General features: G+C 50.6%; 1 protein-coding gene across 1 annotated transcript; it reads left to right on the top strand.

Annotated features, from left to right (window-relative positions):
- Positions 1-688: 688 nt before the first annotated feature.
- On the top strand, positions 689-12,477 carry LBH (LBH regulator of WNT signaling pathway). The gene is made up of 3 exons (XM_063152434.1): positions 689-832; positions 1,568-1,670; positions 10,001-12,477. Exons 1-3 carry the CDS (start codon positions 807-809, stop codon positions 10,196-10,198), a joined length of 327 nt encoding a protein of 108 aa, XP_063008504.1. The 5' UTR covers positions 689-806; the 3' UTR covers positions 10,199-12,477.
- The last annotated feature ends 795 nt before the right edge of the window (positions 12,478-13,272 follow it).

Below are 13,272 nucleotides of genomic sequence, written 5' to 3'. Positions count from 1 at the left end.
CCTTTGGCCCAAAGATGCACTTTGCTTTCCAGAAGTTTCATGTTGGGAGGGGAATGCAGGAAATGCGCTTTATGCTTTACCTACGGCTGCCCGCGGTGCTCACGCTGCCCGGTCAGCGAATGGATTTGCCTCTCCCTCTGCTCCTGCGCCTTCCCGTCATTGATTCACATTATTTTGCTAAATATAACTCGGCCCCTTGGAGCTGCTCACTCAGCTTTTACCCCCGCCAGCGGTGCGGGGCACGGAAGGTGCTGGCAGGAGCGGGGCTGGGCGGCCGCTGCCGCTTCTGGACACCTGCTGTCCCTGCCCGTGTCCCCGGCCGCCACCGCCACGGAGGGGCCGCGCCTGAGACCCGCTCCGCTCCGTGACACCCAGCGCCAGCCGCGGTGATGCTCGAGGTGCCGGCAGCAGAGCCGGGGGGCCGCACCCCGCTTCGGCCCGGGCCGGGACAGCGGGAACACACCGCTCTGACCTCCCTGCACTGGGAACGCCCGGCACGGGGTGGCTGTGGCGGGGACATGGGACGGACGGACAGACGAACACCCCCCCCACACCGTCCCCCCGCGGGCGGCGCCGAGGCCATTCATGAAAAAGTTGACGTCAGTCGGGTGGGCGGGGCTGAGACCGGGCCACGCCCCCCGGGGCCATTTAAGGCGACGCGGCGGCGGGCGCGGGGCTCAGAGCGGAGGCGGCGGCCGAGGCGTGAGGGACCGTGCTCGGTTTCCCGGCAGCGCCGCGCATCGTCCCGCAGCGCCTGGGTGCCCCCTCCACCACCCCCTGCCTGGGGCAGCCTCCGCCGGGACTTCATGTCTGTGCTGTGTCCCCTGCCCTGGTGAGTGGGCGCTTCCCATGAGGGGCGGGCGGGGGGACGCTTGAGGCCAAGCCCCTTAAGCCGACCGTGTCTCCTTCATGCCGCCTCAGCCGCCCCGGGGTGAGGCGAGGAGTGGGACGGCGAGGGGCCCCGGGGAGCGGCTCGGGGCCGGCGGCCGGTGGCGGCGGTTCCCCGGCGGGCGGTAGCGGGACGGGTGAGCGGCTGCGGGAGGGAGTTCGCTTCACTTTCTCGCGCTGGAAATTCCATTAAGGCTGGAAGAGCCGAGCTGGAATTGGCGCCGCGCGCTCCGCTGGCGTGGGAGTCCCCGAGGTTGTAAAATAAGTCAGTGGGAGCTAAAGCGCGCCGGCTTGAGAAATTAACAAAAAAAAAAAAAAAAAGTGAAAGAAAAACCAAGCCCCCCGCGCTTGCACTTTATTTAGTGTGGTTTTTTACTTCCCCCCTCTCTCCCCGCGGGGCAGAGCTGGGGGAAGCGGGGCTAACAGCGAAGCGCTGCTGCCGGAGCGTCCCCGGCTGTGCTGGAGCTCCTGGGCAGAGCCGGGGAGGTGCTCCCAGGGCATTGGATGCAGCTCCAGCTTACGAGGGACTGAGCTTTTTCCGCTGCCTTCCAAGGGGGGGCAGGAAGGAAGGGACCAGAAATAGACTGCCTACAGTCTCCGCTGCTCGCTTCGCTGCTTGAATCGTGCTCGGTCCTGCCGGAGCCCCTCGGATCACTGGAATGCTGTCTTTTGTCTCTAGCTCTGATTATCTGAGATCCGCTGAAATGACTGAAGTGATGATGAACACCCCAGCCATGGATGAGATCGGACTAAGCCCCCGCAAGGATGGGCTGTCATATCAGGTGAGTGTTTGGCTGGCGGCTGAGGCACTAATCCCGTGTGGAATTGCCTGGGCTACACTGTTAAGCTTGGTCCAACGCACGTTTCCATAGCCTGACCTAATGGCAGGTCTTGCATTAGTGAGAACTAGTCAACAGACTGGAATGCTTGCTTGGCAGGAGATGATTGTCTAAAATATCCCTCGCTATCAGTGTGGGTTGGCAGAGGATTCATTTGTTTTGAAGTGACCGAGCCCCTGCTCATTCAGCATTCACGGGGCTCAGTGGGAGATGGGTTAAAGAAGGATTCATGGCACTCACTGGGCTGAGGGGGCTCATGAGATTTTTGTAACACAGCATACAGCTGATCTGCTGAGAGCAGAAGGATGCTGTTTATATGGCATCCACATTTTTTTGATCTAGTTCTTGATTTTCCTGACTGTTGTGCCCATTTGAAAGGGTTAACAATCCTCTGTGAGAGACAGTGAGGGCAGACACAGCCTAAATGAGCCGTGAAATGTCACTGGAGATTTCGGTACCTGGAGGCACGAGTTGCATTCATTCTGAAACTTCTGAACAATGTAGTTAGCTATTCATCTCTAGATCAATAAAGAAGTGGTCTGCAGCTAGATTTAGTCTTAACATCCCTTTCATTTCCTAGCCTGTAGTTAATCGCAGCACAAGTTAGGCACCTTAGCTTCCCAGCTCCATGGTTTTCCTTACTTCCAGGAGGCTCATTGATGAGCTCTGACACAGATGCTGGATGGTGGCAGACGACTTGCATCTGCTCTGTGTGTCGGGTGACTCTTACCAGCACATCCAGATGCAGGCTTTATCCTTTGCAGATGTTACACAATCTGCACGGAGGCATTTGCTCCAAGTGTGCATTCAGATGAGGTGCTGAATGTTTGTCTGAAAAGGGAACTACAAGGCAGCAGCAGTGCACTGGAGCGTGAAATCGACTGAACTTTGGGCCACCACCGAGGCCTCCAGCAGAAGGCATAGCTGTGTGGAGGAAAAGGGGATGCATTCCTTCTTTTAGTCAGGATTCTGGCTCTGGATAATGCAAGTTGTTTGGTTTATAGCTGTGCTTCAGTACTTGAGCTAGTGGGGAGCGTGCAGCCTCTCTTTCCTCCTTTACAGAGTGCAGAGGCAATGCCAGTTGTTAAATGTGAAGCAATCAAAGTAACCTGCAAGGGCTGCCTTTATGGGTCACCTTATGAAGAGGCTTAACCCAGTCAGGTCAAATCCTTCAATCTACCCATCCAAATTCCCAGGGAGAGGCAGAATCCAGGTGCCCTGCTTGTTCTAATGATCACTTCAGTCAGGTTCTTCCCCAGGTGCTAATGACCTTGATAAAGTCTGCTTTGGCCAACTAGGGAGCAGGACTGTTTGGTTTTGAGTGGATCACCTGAACATGTGAGTCATAAAAGCTGTCGACTCATATCTGTGCAGGGCTTCTGCATCCTGGATCTGCTCTCTTTAGTGGCCTAGTGGTAGATAATTGTTTTTCAAATGCCTGCAAGGAAAACTTCACCTTGATGTGATGAAGAGTGGTGGCAGCAAGAGTAGAGGAGTTGAAATGGAAGACCCTTATGGCATTAGTAGTATGTGGGCTGTGCAGGAGGTCTGCCTCTAAATCAGGTTAGTGTAAAGAGGATTGGGGAGCAGGATCCAGCCTTCCTTCTCTGGCTGCTAGGCTGAGAATGTCACAGTGTAAGTCAAGGTAAGTTGAAAGTGCCCTTAAAGGGTTGAAAAGTCAGCTGAGACCAGCAAGGGCAAATCTGATGCAAATAGCACCATGGACTTTTTGTTCTACCTCAGACTTTGGCACTTTGTGCCTCATCGTGCTGATGGAGAGAGTTTGGTACATGGAAAATTGTATGCTTGTCTGAGAGCTGTAGTGCAATAACTTAAAACCAGACAGGGCTAATGGAGCATGACTGCTCCTACACTGAGGCTTGTTGTTCTGAGCTGCAGCATCTTCCTCCACTCATCTGCAGAGTCAGGCACTCACAGTGTAACAGCCCTGTGCTGGCTATGAGAGGCAAAAAATAAAAAGTGGAGCCAGAATCAAGCTTTTAGCTTCAAAATTTTGTCCTGTTCCTTTAGTAGAACTTGAACTCATTGTACTATGGAGATGACCTCAAACTGGGGTTCAAAATTCCCCCTCCAAGCTGTGTAGAGTAGGCACTGCCTGGGATTAGGTCAGTAGGATGCTGCCTGAGACTGGGGGCTGCTTCTGCCACCAGAGGCAGGCATGAAACTGTCTGGACCAGAGGAGGTGGCACAGCCCAGCTCCACTGCTGGAATTCTGGAGCACATCAGTACCCGCTGCAGACAGACTTGTCCTACCAAGACAACTGTTTCAAAGTCTTTTTTTTTGTTTTATTTGGAAGTAAACTGAGGAAGCAAGCTCATACCCTGATTATAAACTTTAGCAATCTGATTTCTCTGTCTTGTGGAGTTCACTGAACTTCTTGGCTCCTCTCTGTCTCAGTGATTGCGAAGGGAGCTTGTGTTGTTGACTTTTTCCTTCTGCATCTTCCACCCACTGGGGTGTCTGTCTGTCCTAGACATGAGCTGAAGGTCTGCACTCTCCTCCCTGGTAAAGCACTGTGCCCTTTGCTGGGCTGGTCATCACTGCTCAATAGTGAAAACTCAGACTACACAAGGAATACCAGTATTAACTGAGTTCTTCCATAGGCTTAAGGTAAACATGCTTTCTCACCATGGGATTGCCTTTTTTCCAGTTAATATGTAAAATGCTTGTAAGCTAGTGTGCTAGCTTCAAAATCATGCTCAGTAAGACAGCTTTTATTACTGTATTTGTGGCAGCAAGCTGCTGTCTGATCCCCCTGAAGATGGTTCAGATTCCAAGGGCCTGAGCAGAAGTGAGTGGTGAATTTGGGGCATGAGTCTCAGAACAGGGCAGCATAGACAAAACAGAAGATGTGACTGAAGAGATGATGTCATGCTGGGTCTTGTGCCTGCAGTGAGAAGCTATTTCTGGATCTTTAATAGATGTCCCATAATTCCCATGGGACTTACTAAACAAAAAACTCATTGAAATGCAGCTGATGGCTCAAGTTGCCCCTGCTGCAAACAGATGTGGCTGCGGAGGGCTTCACACACTTCCTGCCTGGCAGTGTCCAGCGAGCCAGGCTGTTTCTGCTGCCAGCCAGAGCCAATGCACTGTTTGCTGCTTCCCAGCCCCAGAAATACCTTTGAAGAGCCTCATCAGCACTCTGCCAGCTTGTCCTCTGTGCTGTCTCCCAGCAGCACGAACAATGCCGCTGAAGCCGAGGCTGAATTAATCATCTCGTGGGAGCTGTTGTCAAAACAGTGCCTTGACTGCAGTCCTGCCTTGCTTCTTGGAAGTGGAGCAGGGCCTGAGCACAACTGAAAGTGCTTTAATGCCCCAAGTGTGCGTTCTGAGCTGAGCGTGCTGCTTTGCTGCAGGCTGGCTGGCAGGTGGCTCGCTGCTCCTTGAGGCTCCCCTGCAGGAGAGTGGCCTGCAGAGGCTGGGCTTGCCTCGTGCCCTCAGCTGAGGTTTGGTTGTCATGGGGAGCCTGAGCTCTTTAGGTGGTGATCGCATCATGCTGGGATCTGTGCGGGTTAATCACAGCCACAGCTCGCTGGCAATCACGTCAGAGTGCCTGAATCTGGGTAAATAGGCTTAAGGCTCTCTCCAGTGGCTGTGCCAAAAGCTTGGTGTTCGGGAAGTCATTTCTGGTGAGTGCAACACCTCTTCACCAGCCCTGGGGAAGCACTGGCTTTCCCTGGGAGTTGTGTGTACTGGATCCCTCCAGTTAAACTGGACCACCAGTATGTTACTGGCCCAAGGGCTGTTGGCTCAATGGAAATTCAACTTCCTCTGTAATTGTTTTCTTGTCAGGTGCTTCATGTCTGTGCAGCTTTGATTTGTGCAGGGGAAGTCCTTCAGAGGTGCTGCTTGCTGCTGTGGAAGGCTTTGAGACCAGGCTGCAAAGAGGTGGTGATAGCAAGCACGGCTGCTAGACAAGATTAATGGGCAGAGTCAATGTGTATTCCAGGGTCTGGGACCTCAGTGAGGACAGAAGCAGGATATGGGATAAACAGATAAAAAAGCAATCATGTTGGCAGCTATGCTGTGCACGAGTGTTCCACTGAAATCCACACTGAGGACAGAGCAGCAACACCTCAGAGTGTGTTTTTTCCACCCTACTTTGATGCCTTGTTACTCTGAGGGAAAATGGTTAGATGTAGGAAGTTTCCCTGACATCATGCCCTGAGACAGGACAGTATTTCTGTGGCTGGGGAGTTGTTGTGGCTCATCAACCTGAGTCACAGCTGCCGTGTGCATACTTGGAGCTCGTTTTTGAGTCATGACTGCTGTGTGAGTAAATGTATACATTGTGGCTGGAGGAGCCCTCCAGAGAGGGCACTGAGAGATGACCAAAGCACTTCCTGAAAGGAGCTTGCCATGCTTCTTAGTGGCACTAAAGCTTTATTTTCAGAACTTCAATGCTGATTTGGGATTTGGAATATTGATATTGCTGAAGAGGCCCAAAATTCTGCCCTTCAGTCCAAGGAGGATGAGTGATGTATCCTGTGCCTGAAGTGGGATGTCTCCCAATGTGGACTTTGCATCTTGTATAGAGCTACCACAGTCAAGCAAAGCTTTCCCCCAAACCAGTAACTTAATTTGGAAATATGTCATTGCTTTAGTCTCCCTGTAATACAATTTAAATACTTTTCAGCCCCATGGGAGGAGAGACAGGCATTTTAACTATGGGTGTTGGTATGGAGCACACATGTGGAAGTTGTTTTGGATTTACAAGTGTCACTTGGATTATGGTAGTGCTGAGCTAATCTTGTAAATTGCCTGACATCTCTCCTGCTTTTGGTGTTTCTCCATCCCTGTGAATGCTGAGAGAGGGTATGAGCCTCCCCAGGGCAATGAGAACTTTCCGTTCTTGTTGCCAGGACTTCAACAAAGGATAGTAGAGCTGGATCATCTGAAACAGAGGCAAACATGATCGTCCTAAAATCATTTCAGGCTTTTGTTTCAAGTTCTGCTTTTCCCTGCCCTTTCCAGCTGCAAGGCAAGAGTTTGGTTGATTTGTGTGTGATCTGGATAAGTTCATGAGGAGAGCAGTTCCCAGACAGAGGGGCCTGTAAAAACCAGTCTTGCTGTTAGCAAGAAGATGTGTTGAGTGGTGTAAGAAGCAACATGCATGTCCTCTGTGGATCTAGAGGTGTTGGATGTGTCTCTCCTTGGCCAGGATTTGGGGCTCTGTGTGGGAGCAGTTGCAGCCCTTGTGCTGTATCATGCAAGTGAAGGGGTGGAAGATGCCTCTGAGTTGCTGTAAATTTGCTTTTAGGCAGCCATCACAGCCAGTTGCTTGTCACTTGTCCCCCATCAAGTGCCCAGGTCTGCCTCACCTGTGTGCAAGGTGCTGTCATGCACAAGAGGGAGAAGCCAAGCCATGGCTCCTGCTCTGTTTGTGGGGAGGGAGGTGCAGAGCCTTCCTCCCACAGCCCTGGGCAGGATAACGGGAGCAGAAAGGCCTGGAGGAGGCAGGTGCTGCTGTCCTGGCTGCTGTGCCACAGGGTGCAGAGCTCCCAGGTCAGAGCTGAGCTGTGCCATCCCCAGTGTGGAGCTTGCTGTAAATTAGGGGGGTTTCTTTCTCTCCATTGCCTACATCTGGAGTGGGACCAGATAAATAAGGCCTACAACAAATGTAGCATGTCCCTACTGGAGCAGGACAGAGAGAGCTGCTGCTGGCTTATCTTTTTCTGTGAAGAGGAGGCTGGTTTGGTTAACCTTCTCACTTGGCTTCCCCAGATGTACAGTTAAGTCTCAAACCCTTTTTCCTTGGGCCCCTGTGCTTGGCCTGCTGTCACCCTGCCCATCACACTGGAGGAAATCTGCCTTTCTGTGTTTTTTCCATTGACTGTCCACGCCCCTTCAAAGTGCAGTTGCAACATCTCCCTTCATGCTGCCTCAACGATTAAAAAGCATGACTTAGTGGAAAAAATCCTGACCTTCTTGGGTTTGGCCTGTCCTGCAGCTGTTTGAGATAAGATTGTGCTAGGGTTTTTTTTTTATTATTATTAAAAAAGCTGCACACCACATTTTGCAGATATTTGTTTGTAAGGAAATGACTACTACTTAGTTTCTGGAAAAAAAATCTGGCAGGCTATTTTCAAAGAAATTGCTCCAATTTGACCTAATGTGCTTAAAATAATAGCAGCCAAAGGTTAGTTTAATTATTATACTGCTATTTTTCTTCTATAGGAGGCTATTTTCATGACATTATCAGCTTATGTAACCTCTTGAACCACAATTTTTTTTTCCATTGCAACCTTCTAAACCATGTAATGTCAAGAGTATTTTTTTCCCTATCCTGGGTTTAGATAACTTGAAGCTTAAGAGCCACTGACTGTACTTTCAGAAATGCACTGTGTGCCTGAACTGATTTTGTTTGGCCAAGCAGAAGCCACAAAGTTCCAAGAAACAGTTGCTGTCTCACTGGTGCTGAGAGTGACTAATAGCAAGCAGCTCACGCTGCAATGCCCAGGTTGATGTGCCTGCATTCAGGGGACCTCAGCTGCTCTTGTGCACCTGAAAAACCTGGATGGTGGGAGCTGGAGTCTTGCACCACTGTCCCCAGGACCAGATGATCACATGCAAACAGCCCCTGATTTGTGCATTTCTTTCTCTTCCCTTGCCTGAATTTGTGTTAGGCAGCAGCCTGATGCTTTTCCAATCTGATTGCCACAAAGCTTTGGGTTGAAGGAAAAATGAACAATAGAAGCCTGAGCATGGCCAAGGAGGTGATGCTGTAGCTAATAGTTGCTAGGCTGAAGGAGGGGCAGATAGGATGTTGTTTCACTTCTTGTGGCCAGGGCTTCCCAAGGTGGGGAGTGCCCAGATGATTGGCACAAGGAGAATGAGGCTTCACGGTTAATGCTCATGGCTCCTGGATGGGGAGCCTGCTTTTGTAACTGGAACCACAGAGATGAAAGCAGATGAGATCTTGCTCTCAGACTGAGGCCAAGGCTGGCGTGCTGCTCCCTGCAAGGATGTTCTTGGAACTCACTGGAATGCAGGTGATGTTCAAAGGAAAGTGCAGCCACATGACTTCTCACCTGGCCTACAACCTCAAGGGGAAAATGCACTTTGTCTTTTTCTTCCTTGGGGTGTTTAAATGCAACTCTGATGTGAAATGGACACTCTGATAAAATTGTTTGAAATAGCAGGTGGTGGTTGTTTAATCTCCTGCCTACTAACCATGAGGTCTGATGTAGCCAGTGGATTTTATCACCCAGCAGTGATAACCTTTTTATCACCCATCCAGTTCCCTTCTGGATGAGCTGGGGTTTGAAGGTGTTCCCCCAGCAGGTTACCCACAAGTAACACAACTTTTCTGTTCATATTGCAATCTAGTCATGCAAAGCTGCTGCTAACACTGCACCAGCAGGTTTTTTTTTTCCCTTTACTCACACTTTGCCTCAGTTCCTAGTAGGATGAAAGTGTCCATCACTGGCACTGCCAGTGAGTGTGGGCCCTGGTGCTGCTGCACTGCACAAGCTTGTGCATCCACGTGGCAAGCAGTGGGTGGGATGGAATGGGAAAGGTGAACCTTGAGGGGCTGGAAATCGAGGAGTCCTTGTATTCATGGGAAGTACAGTGCATAACTGCTGGCTGTGCCACAAGTACCCCTTTCCTAAAGAAATAGAGTCTAGTCCCCAGCCCTTCCATAAAATGGGTGTCCTGCTGAGTTTCACTGCTGATGTCTGGTAGCTGTAGTGTGCAGAATGCTGCCAGAATTATCTCTAACATGCAGCTGAGCTATTTCAGGCTGGCTCTGTGGCCCTGGAGTGATACCAGACACAGGCCCTTGCTGTAGGGGTCTGGGCTGTGCTAGCCCTGGGTTGCCATGAGCCTCCTCAGCAGCAGAGCCTGGAGAGCAAGCCTGTTCTGATGTGCAGCCTGACCAGCAGCAGGAAATGAGATCTCAGATTCTCTGATGGAGAGAGCTCTGTGTGCAGGCTGAAGAGCATTAATGCAAAAGCAGGGGTGGAGGGGGGGTGAGGCATTTGGATAAATATCCAAAAGGGCAGGTGCCTATTTGCTGAGCGCTGTCCAAGCAAGCGCGTGCTTCGGGAGCCTCCTGGGCAGGGCTCATTTCCATTACTTGGAGACTGGAAAAGGTTATTGACAACTCCAGGAGTGCTCCCATAGCTCAGTGGTTGACTCTGTGTCCAGACTAGCCTGCCCTGGAGACCTGAGTGTCTGGAGCTGTGTTTTTGGCCGAGCCTGGCGAGCGCAGCCCCTCTGACAGCGTGTTCCTTGCCTCTTTCAGATCTTCCCCGACCCCTCGGACTTTGATCGCTACTGCAAGCTGAAGGACCGCCTGCCCTCCATCGTGGTGGAGCCCACGGAGGGCGACGTGGAGAGCGGCGAGCTCAGATGGCCGCCCGAGGAGTTCCTCGTGCAGGAGGAGGAGGAGGAGGAGGAAGAAAACTGTGAAGACGCAAAGAAGGACAACAAGGAGCAATAAATGGCGTCCGAGGAAAGGCAAGGGACTGCACCCTTCTGAAGGAAGAGCCACACTTTCTTTGAAAGTCTTTTAATAAGACAAGTTCAATTTTGCACCTGCGAGATCTTAGTTTTTTTGTATTCTCTGTATTGAGAACTGAAGCCCTCGGTGTCACCAGACCTCCTGAGGAAGGAAGGAAGTAACGCAGAGAAATGTTTGCTGTTCTCAAGATCATTATCTGTATTTTTCCGAGGCGGAGGCAGCAGTGAAATTCCAAGCACATGGCAGAGGGTGACCACACGAGGACTGCTGAGGGGGGAGCTCGGGAAGAGGGAGGAAACTTGGAGGTGGCAGCGTTTGGCTGGGAGCTGCCTCTGGCTAAAAGCATGAGAACAGAGCCAAAATATCTCAGATTTGCCTTTCTTACAGCTTCCATTTTGTGTGCTGGGGGGTGGAAGGGTGTCCATAGCGAAGCATGGCTAAATGACCTAGTGACAAGGGGCCTGTAGCTCTCCCTGGTTCGGCACCTCCTAGGGCAAGGTGAGCGTCCATAGGAGTAGTCTGGTTTCTTGCTCTTGCTGTTGAGCCTGTTTCCCAGCCACTTTCCCCAAAGTTACTTTGTCCCCCTGTTTGCCTTTAGACTCTTCAATGCTGAGCAGCTGTATTTGCAGGATAGCATTAGGCTGCTGCTTGTCATCTCTCCTGCAACGCCCTAGCTTATCTTGCAGGTGGTGAACATGAGGTGGTGTGCATCGGGTGTAAAAAGGTGCTTATGTCTGCAGCAAGAGCTCATGTAGGTTTGAACACCTCAGATTTTTCTCTCCTGTTTGCTGAGGCTGCTGTGGGTGGTCTCTTCTTGTACAGTGCCCCAAGCCTAAGGGTGGAGATGGATGCCTCCTTGCCTCGGTGTCCTTGAAGTTGTAGGGTTTTGTGTCTCTTAACTTGCTGGTCAATGGGCCTGAGAGGGCTGGGCTGGGGGCTTCTCCTCCAGCTCTGCACTGTAGGGCCTCCTCAGTGCAGGACAGGCTGGAGGGAGTGTTGGCAGGGGGGCTGCCAGACCTGGGGGTCATCCAAAGACAAAACACCAGATCCAGTGTGGATCACCAGTGGGGTTTGCAGGATGGGGTCTGCTGGGAGGGGACTAGCCTGGGTGTCCTGAGACGAGATGCATTCCTGCTTCTTAGTGAGGGTGAAACGTTCATGGTTGTTTTAATGAAGTGCAGACTGGCTTGTGAGGTCTGGGTTTGTCCTCTCTTCACCATATCCTGCCTCAAGGAGAAGGCCAGTCTGCTGCCAGACAAGGTAACCTGCTGCTTCCCTGGAAAGGAGGGATGGTCTTGCAGCTTTGGGGACCAGCTTGGGAGCCAGTCAGTCTTGGGATAGGATGAGAGCAGGTACCACCTAAACCAAATCTGGGGTCATGGAAGAGGAAAAGAAATGTCAAGGCCTTAACCAAACTTCCATAATAATCCTAATGCCACCCCCCTTTGCTTATAAGTGGTTCCATTTTTAAAATCTATTTGGACCTGTGTGTATTTGTATTTTTAATACCTCATGAGTAGTTAAACGCTGGTGGGGTTTGGGAACTGCTTTTAACGTATTGGCAGGATTGTTTTAGTCTTGTCTTGCTTGTGTTTCAACATAATGGCAATAATTTATCAGCTGTGTAACTATTTTTGGACAGATGGGAGTTTGGAGATGAGTTAGCACAAAGCAGGAGAAATTCAGTGTTCCTACACTGCAGCTGGCCTCATGTCCAGCCACGCAGACCCAGTCAGACACTCCCTGCCCACCTTGGATGGGTGATCACTGAACAGCCATGATGTGGTGATACCATTTCCTCTAGCAATGGATTCAGCTGTTGTGTCTGTAACACTTGTTCTAGTCTTGCTGTCTTACTGGAGTGAGCTTGTACACCTGCATACCAGCCAGTTGTCTTATTTCTAAGTGTTACTCTCTATTGGTCTCTACCATCTGTACCACCCAGTCAAAGCTCTATATCAAAGATGTTACCACGTGGGCAGCAGTGAGATGGCAATCCTTGGACTTCAGACCTGCTGTCTGCCCTAAAGACTTGCATATTTCTGTCTGCATCCTTTTTTTGGAAGTATTGTGTATATTTCTATTTGTTGTTGAACGTATCTAAAGAACAAAGCACTCCAGTAAAACTCCTGTTGTATGATATACATTCTATATTTCTGTAATTCTTTTTTGAGCCTCAGGGAGAAGCTAGCATTTTTTTCAAACTACATTTTTGTCACTGTGACAGTTGTAAATAAAGTTTGAAAATGCTTTCCAAACCTACTGGCTTTGTTTTTACTGTAAAAGTGGGGTGGGATGGTCAACCTTCCAGATCATGGTTATCAGCTGAGCCTGGAGCTGCTGGTTTCATACTGGTGGCTGGCCTCAGATCATGCCCTATGGCATTGGAAACCTAAGTCAACTTTGAGGGGGCAGACCTTTGCCTTCCATCTTCCTGTGGTTGCTCATTGCTGTGTGAAAGGCTGCAGCAAACTGCTGCTCTGGTTTATTTATTCCTGAAAAAAAAAAATCTGTATTTATATCTGTCATCTACATCTACCCTCTTACCTAACCTTGCAGAGCATGAAGTAATGGAGAGTGGAAACTATTCACAGCTGCTGTTAGTCATGTTCCCTGTGCATGCTCTTCCCTGCCCTGAGCAGCACTCAGGAAGACAAGCCTTGCCCTGTGGGTGCCCGTAGGTCTCAGCTGAGCTACCCAGGGCTGTCTGTGTTTGCCACTCCGGCTCCAGAGGTCAGCTCTGCCTGAGCAGCTGCCTTGGCACTCGCCAGTGGCCACAGGCTACAGTTTGTGGTGCTGCTGCTGGGGAAAATGGCATTTCTGAGTGTGACTCTGAGCTGCTCTGGTACCCAGGCACTGTTCTGGCTGTAGGAGTCTGACCACGCCAGGGTTCAGTAATTCAAGCTGTGTACTTAATGGGATTAAATTTTCCACTAAAACCCGGAGATAAGAAGCAAATACCCTGGAATACCCATATCTTTAAGGTACGTGGATAGAAGTTCCTGTGATTTGGCAGCTAACACTCTAATCTAACCTAGGCAAACAAGCCCAGC

The sequence above is a fragment of the Melospiza melodia genome, chromosome 3 (assembly GCF_035770615.1).
Source record: "Melospiza melodia melodia isolate bMelMel2 chromosome 3, bMelMel2.pri, whole genome shotgun sequence".
NCBI classification, from domain to species: Eukaryota; Metazoa; Chordata; class Aves; order Passeriformes; family Passerellidae; genus Melospiza; species Melospiza melodia.
Note: the sequence above shows the minus strand (reverse complement) of the source record. Positions and strands in the feature narration are given on the sequence as shown.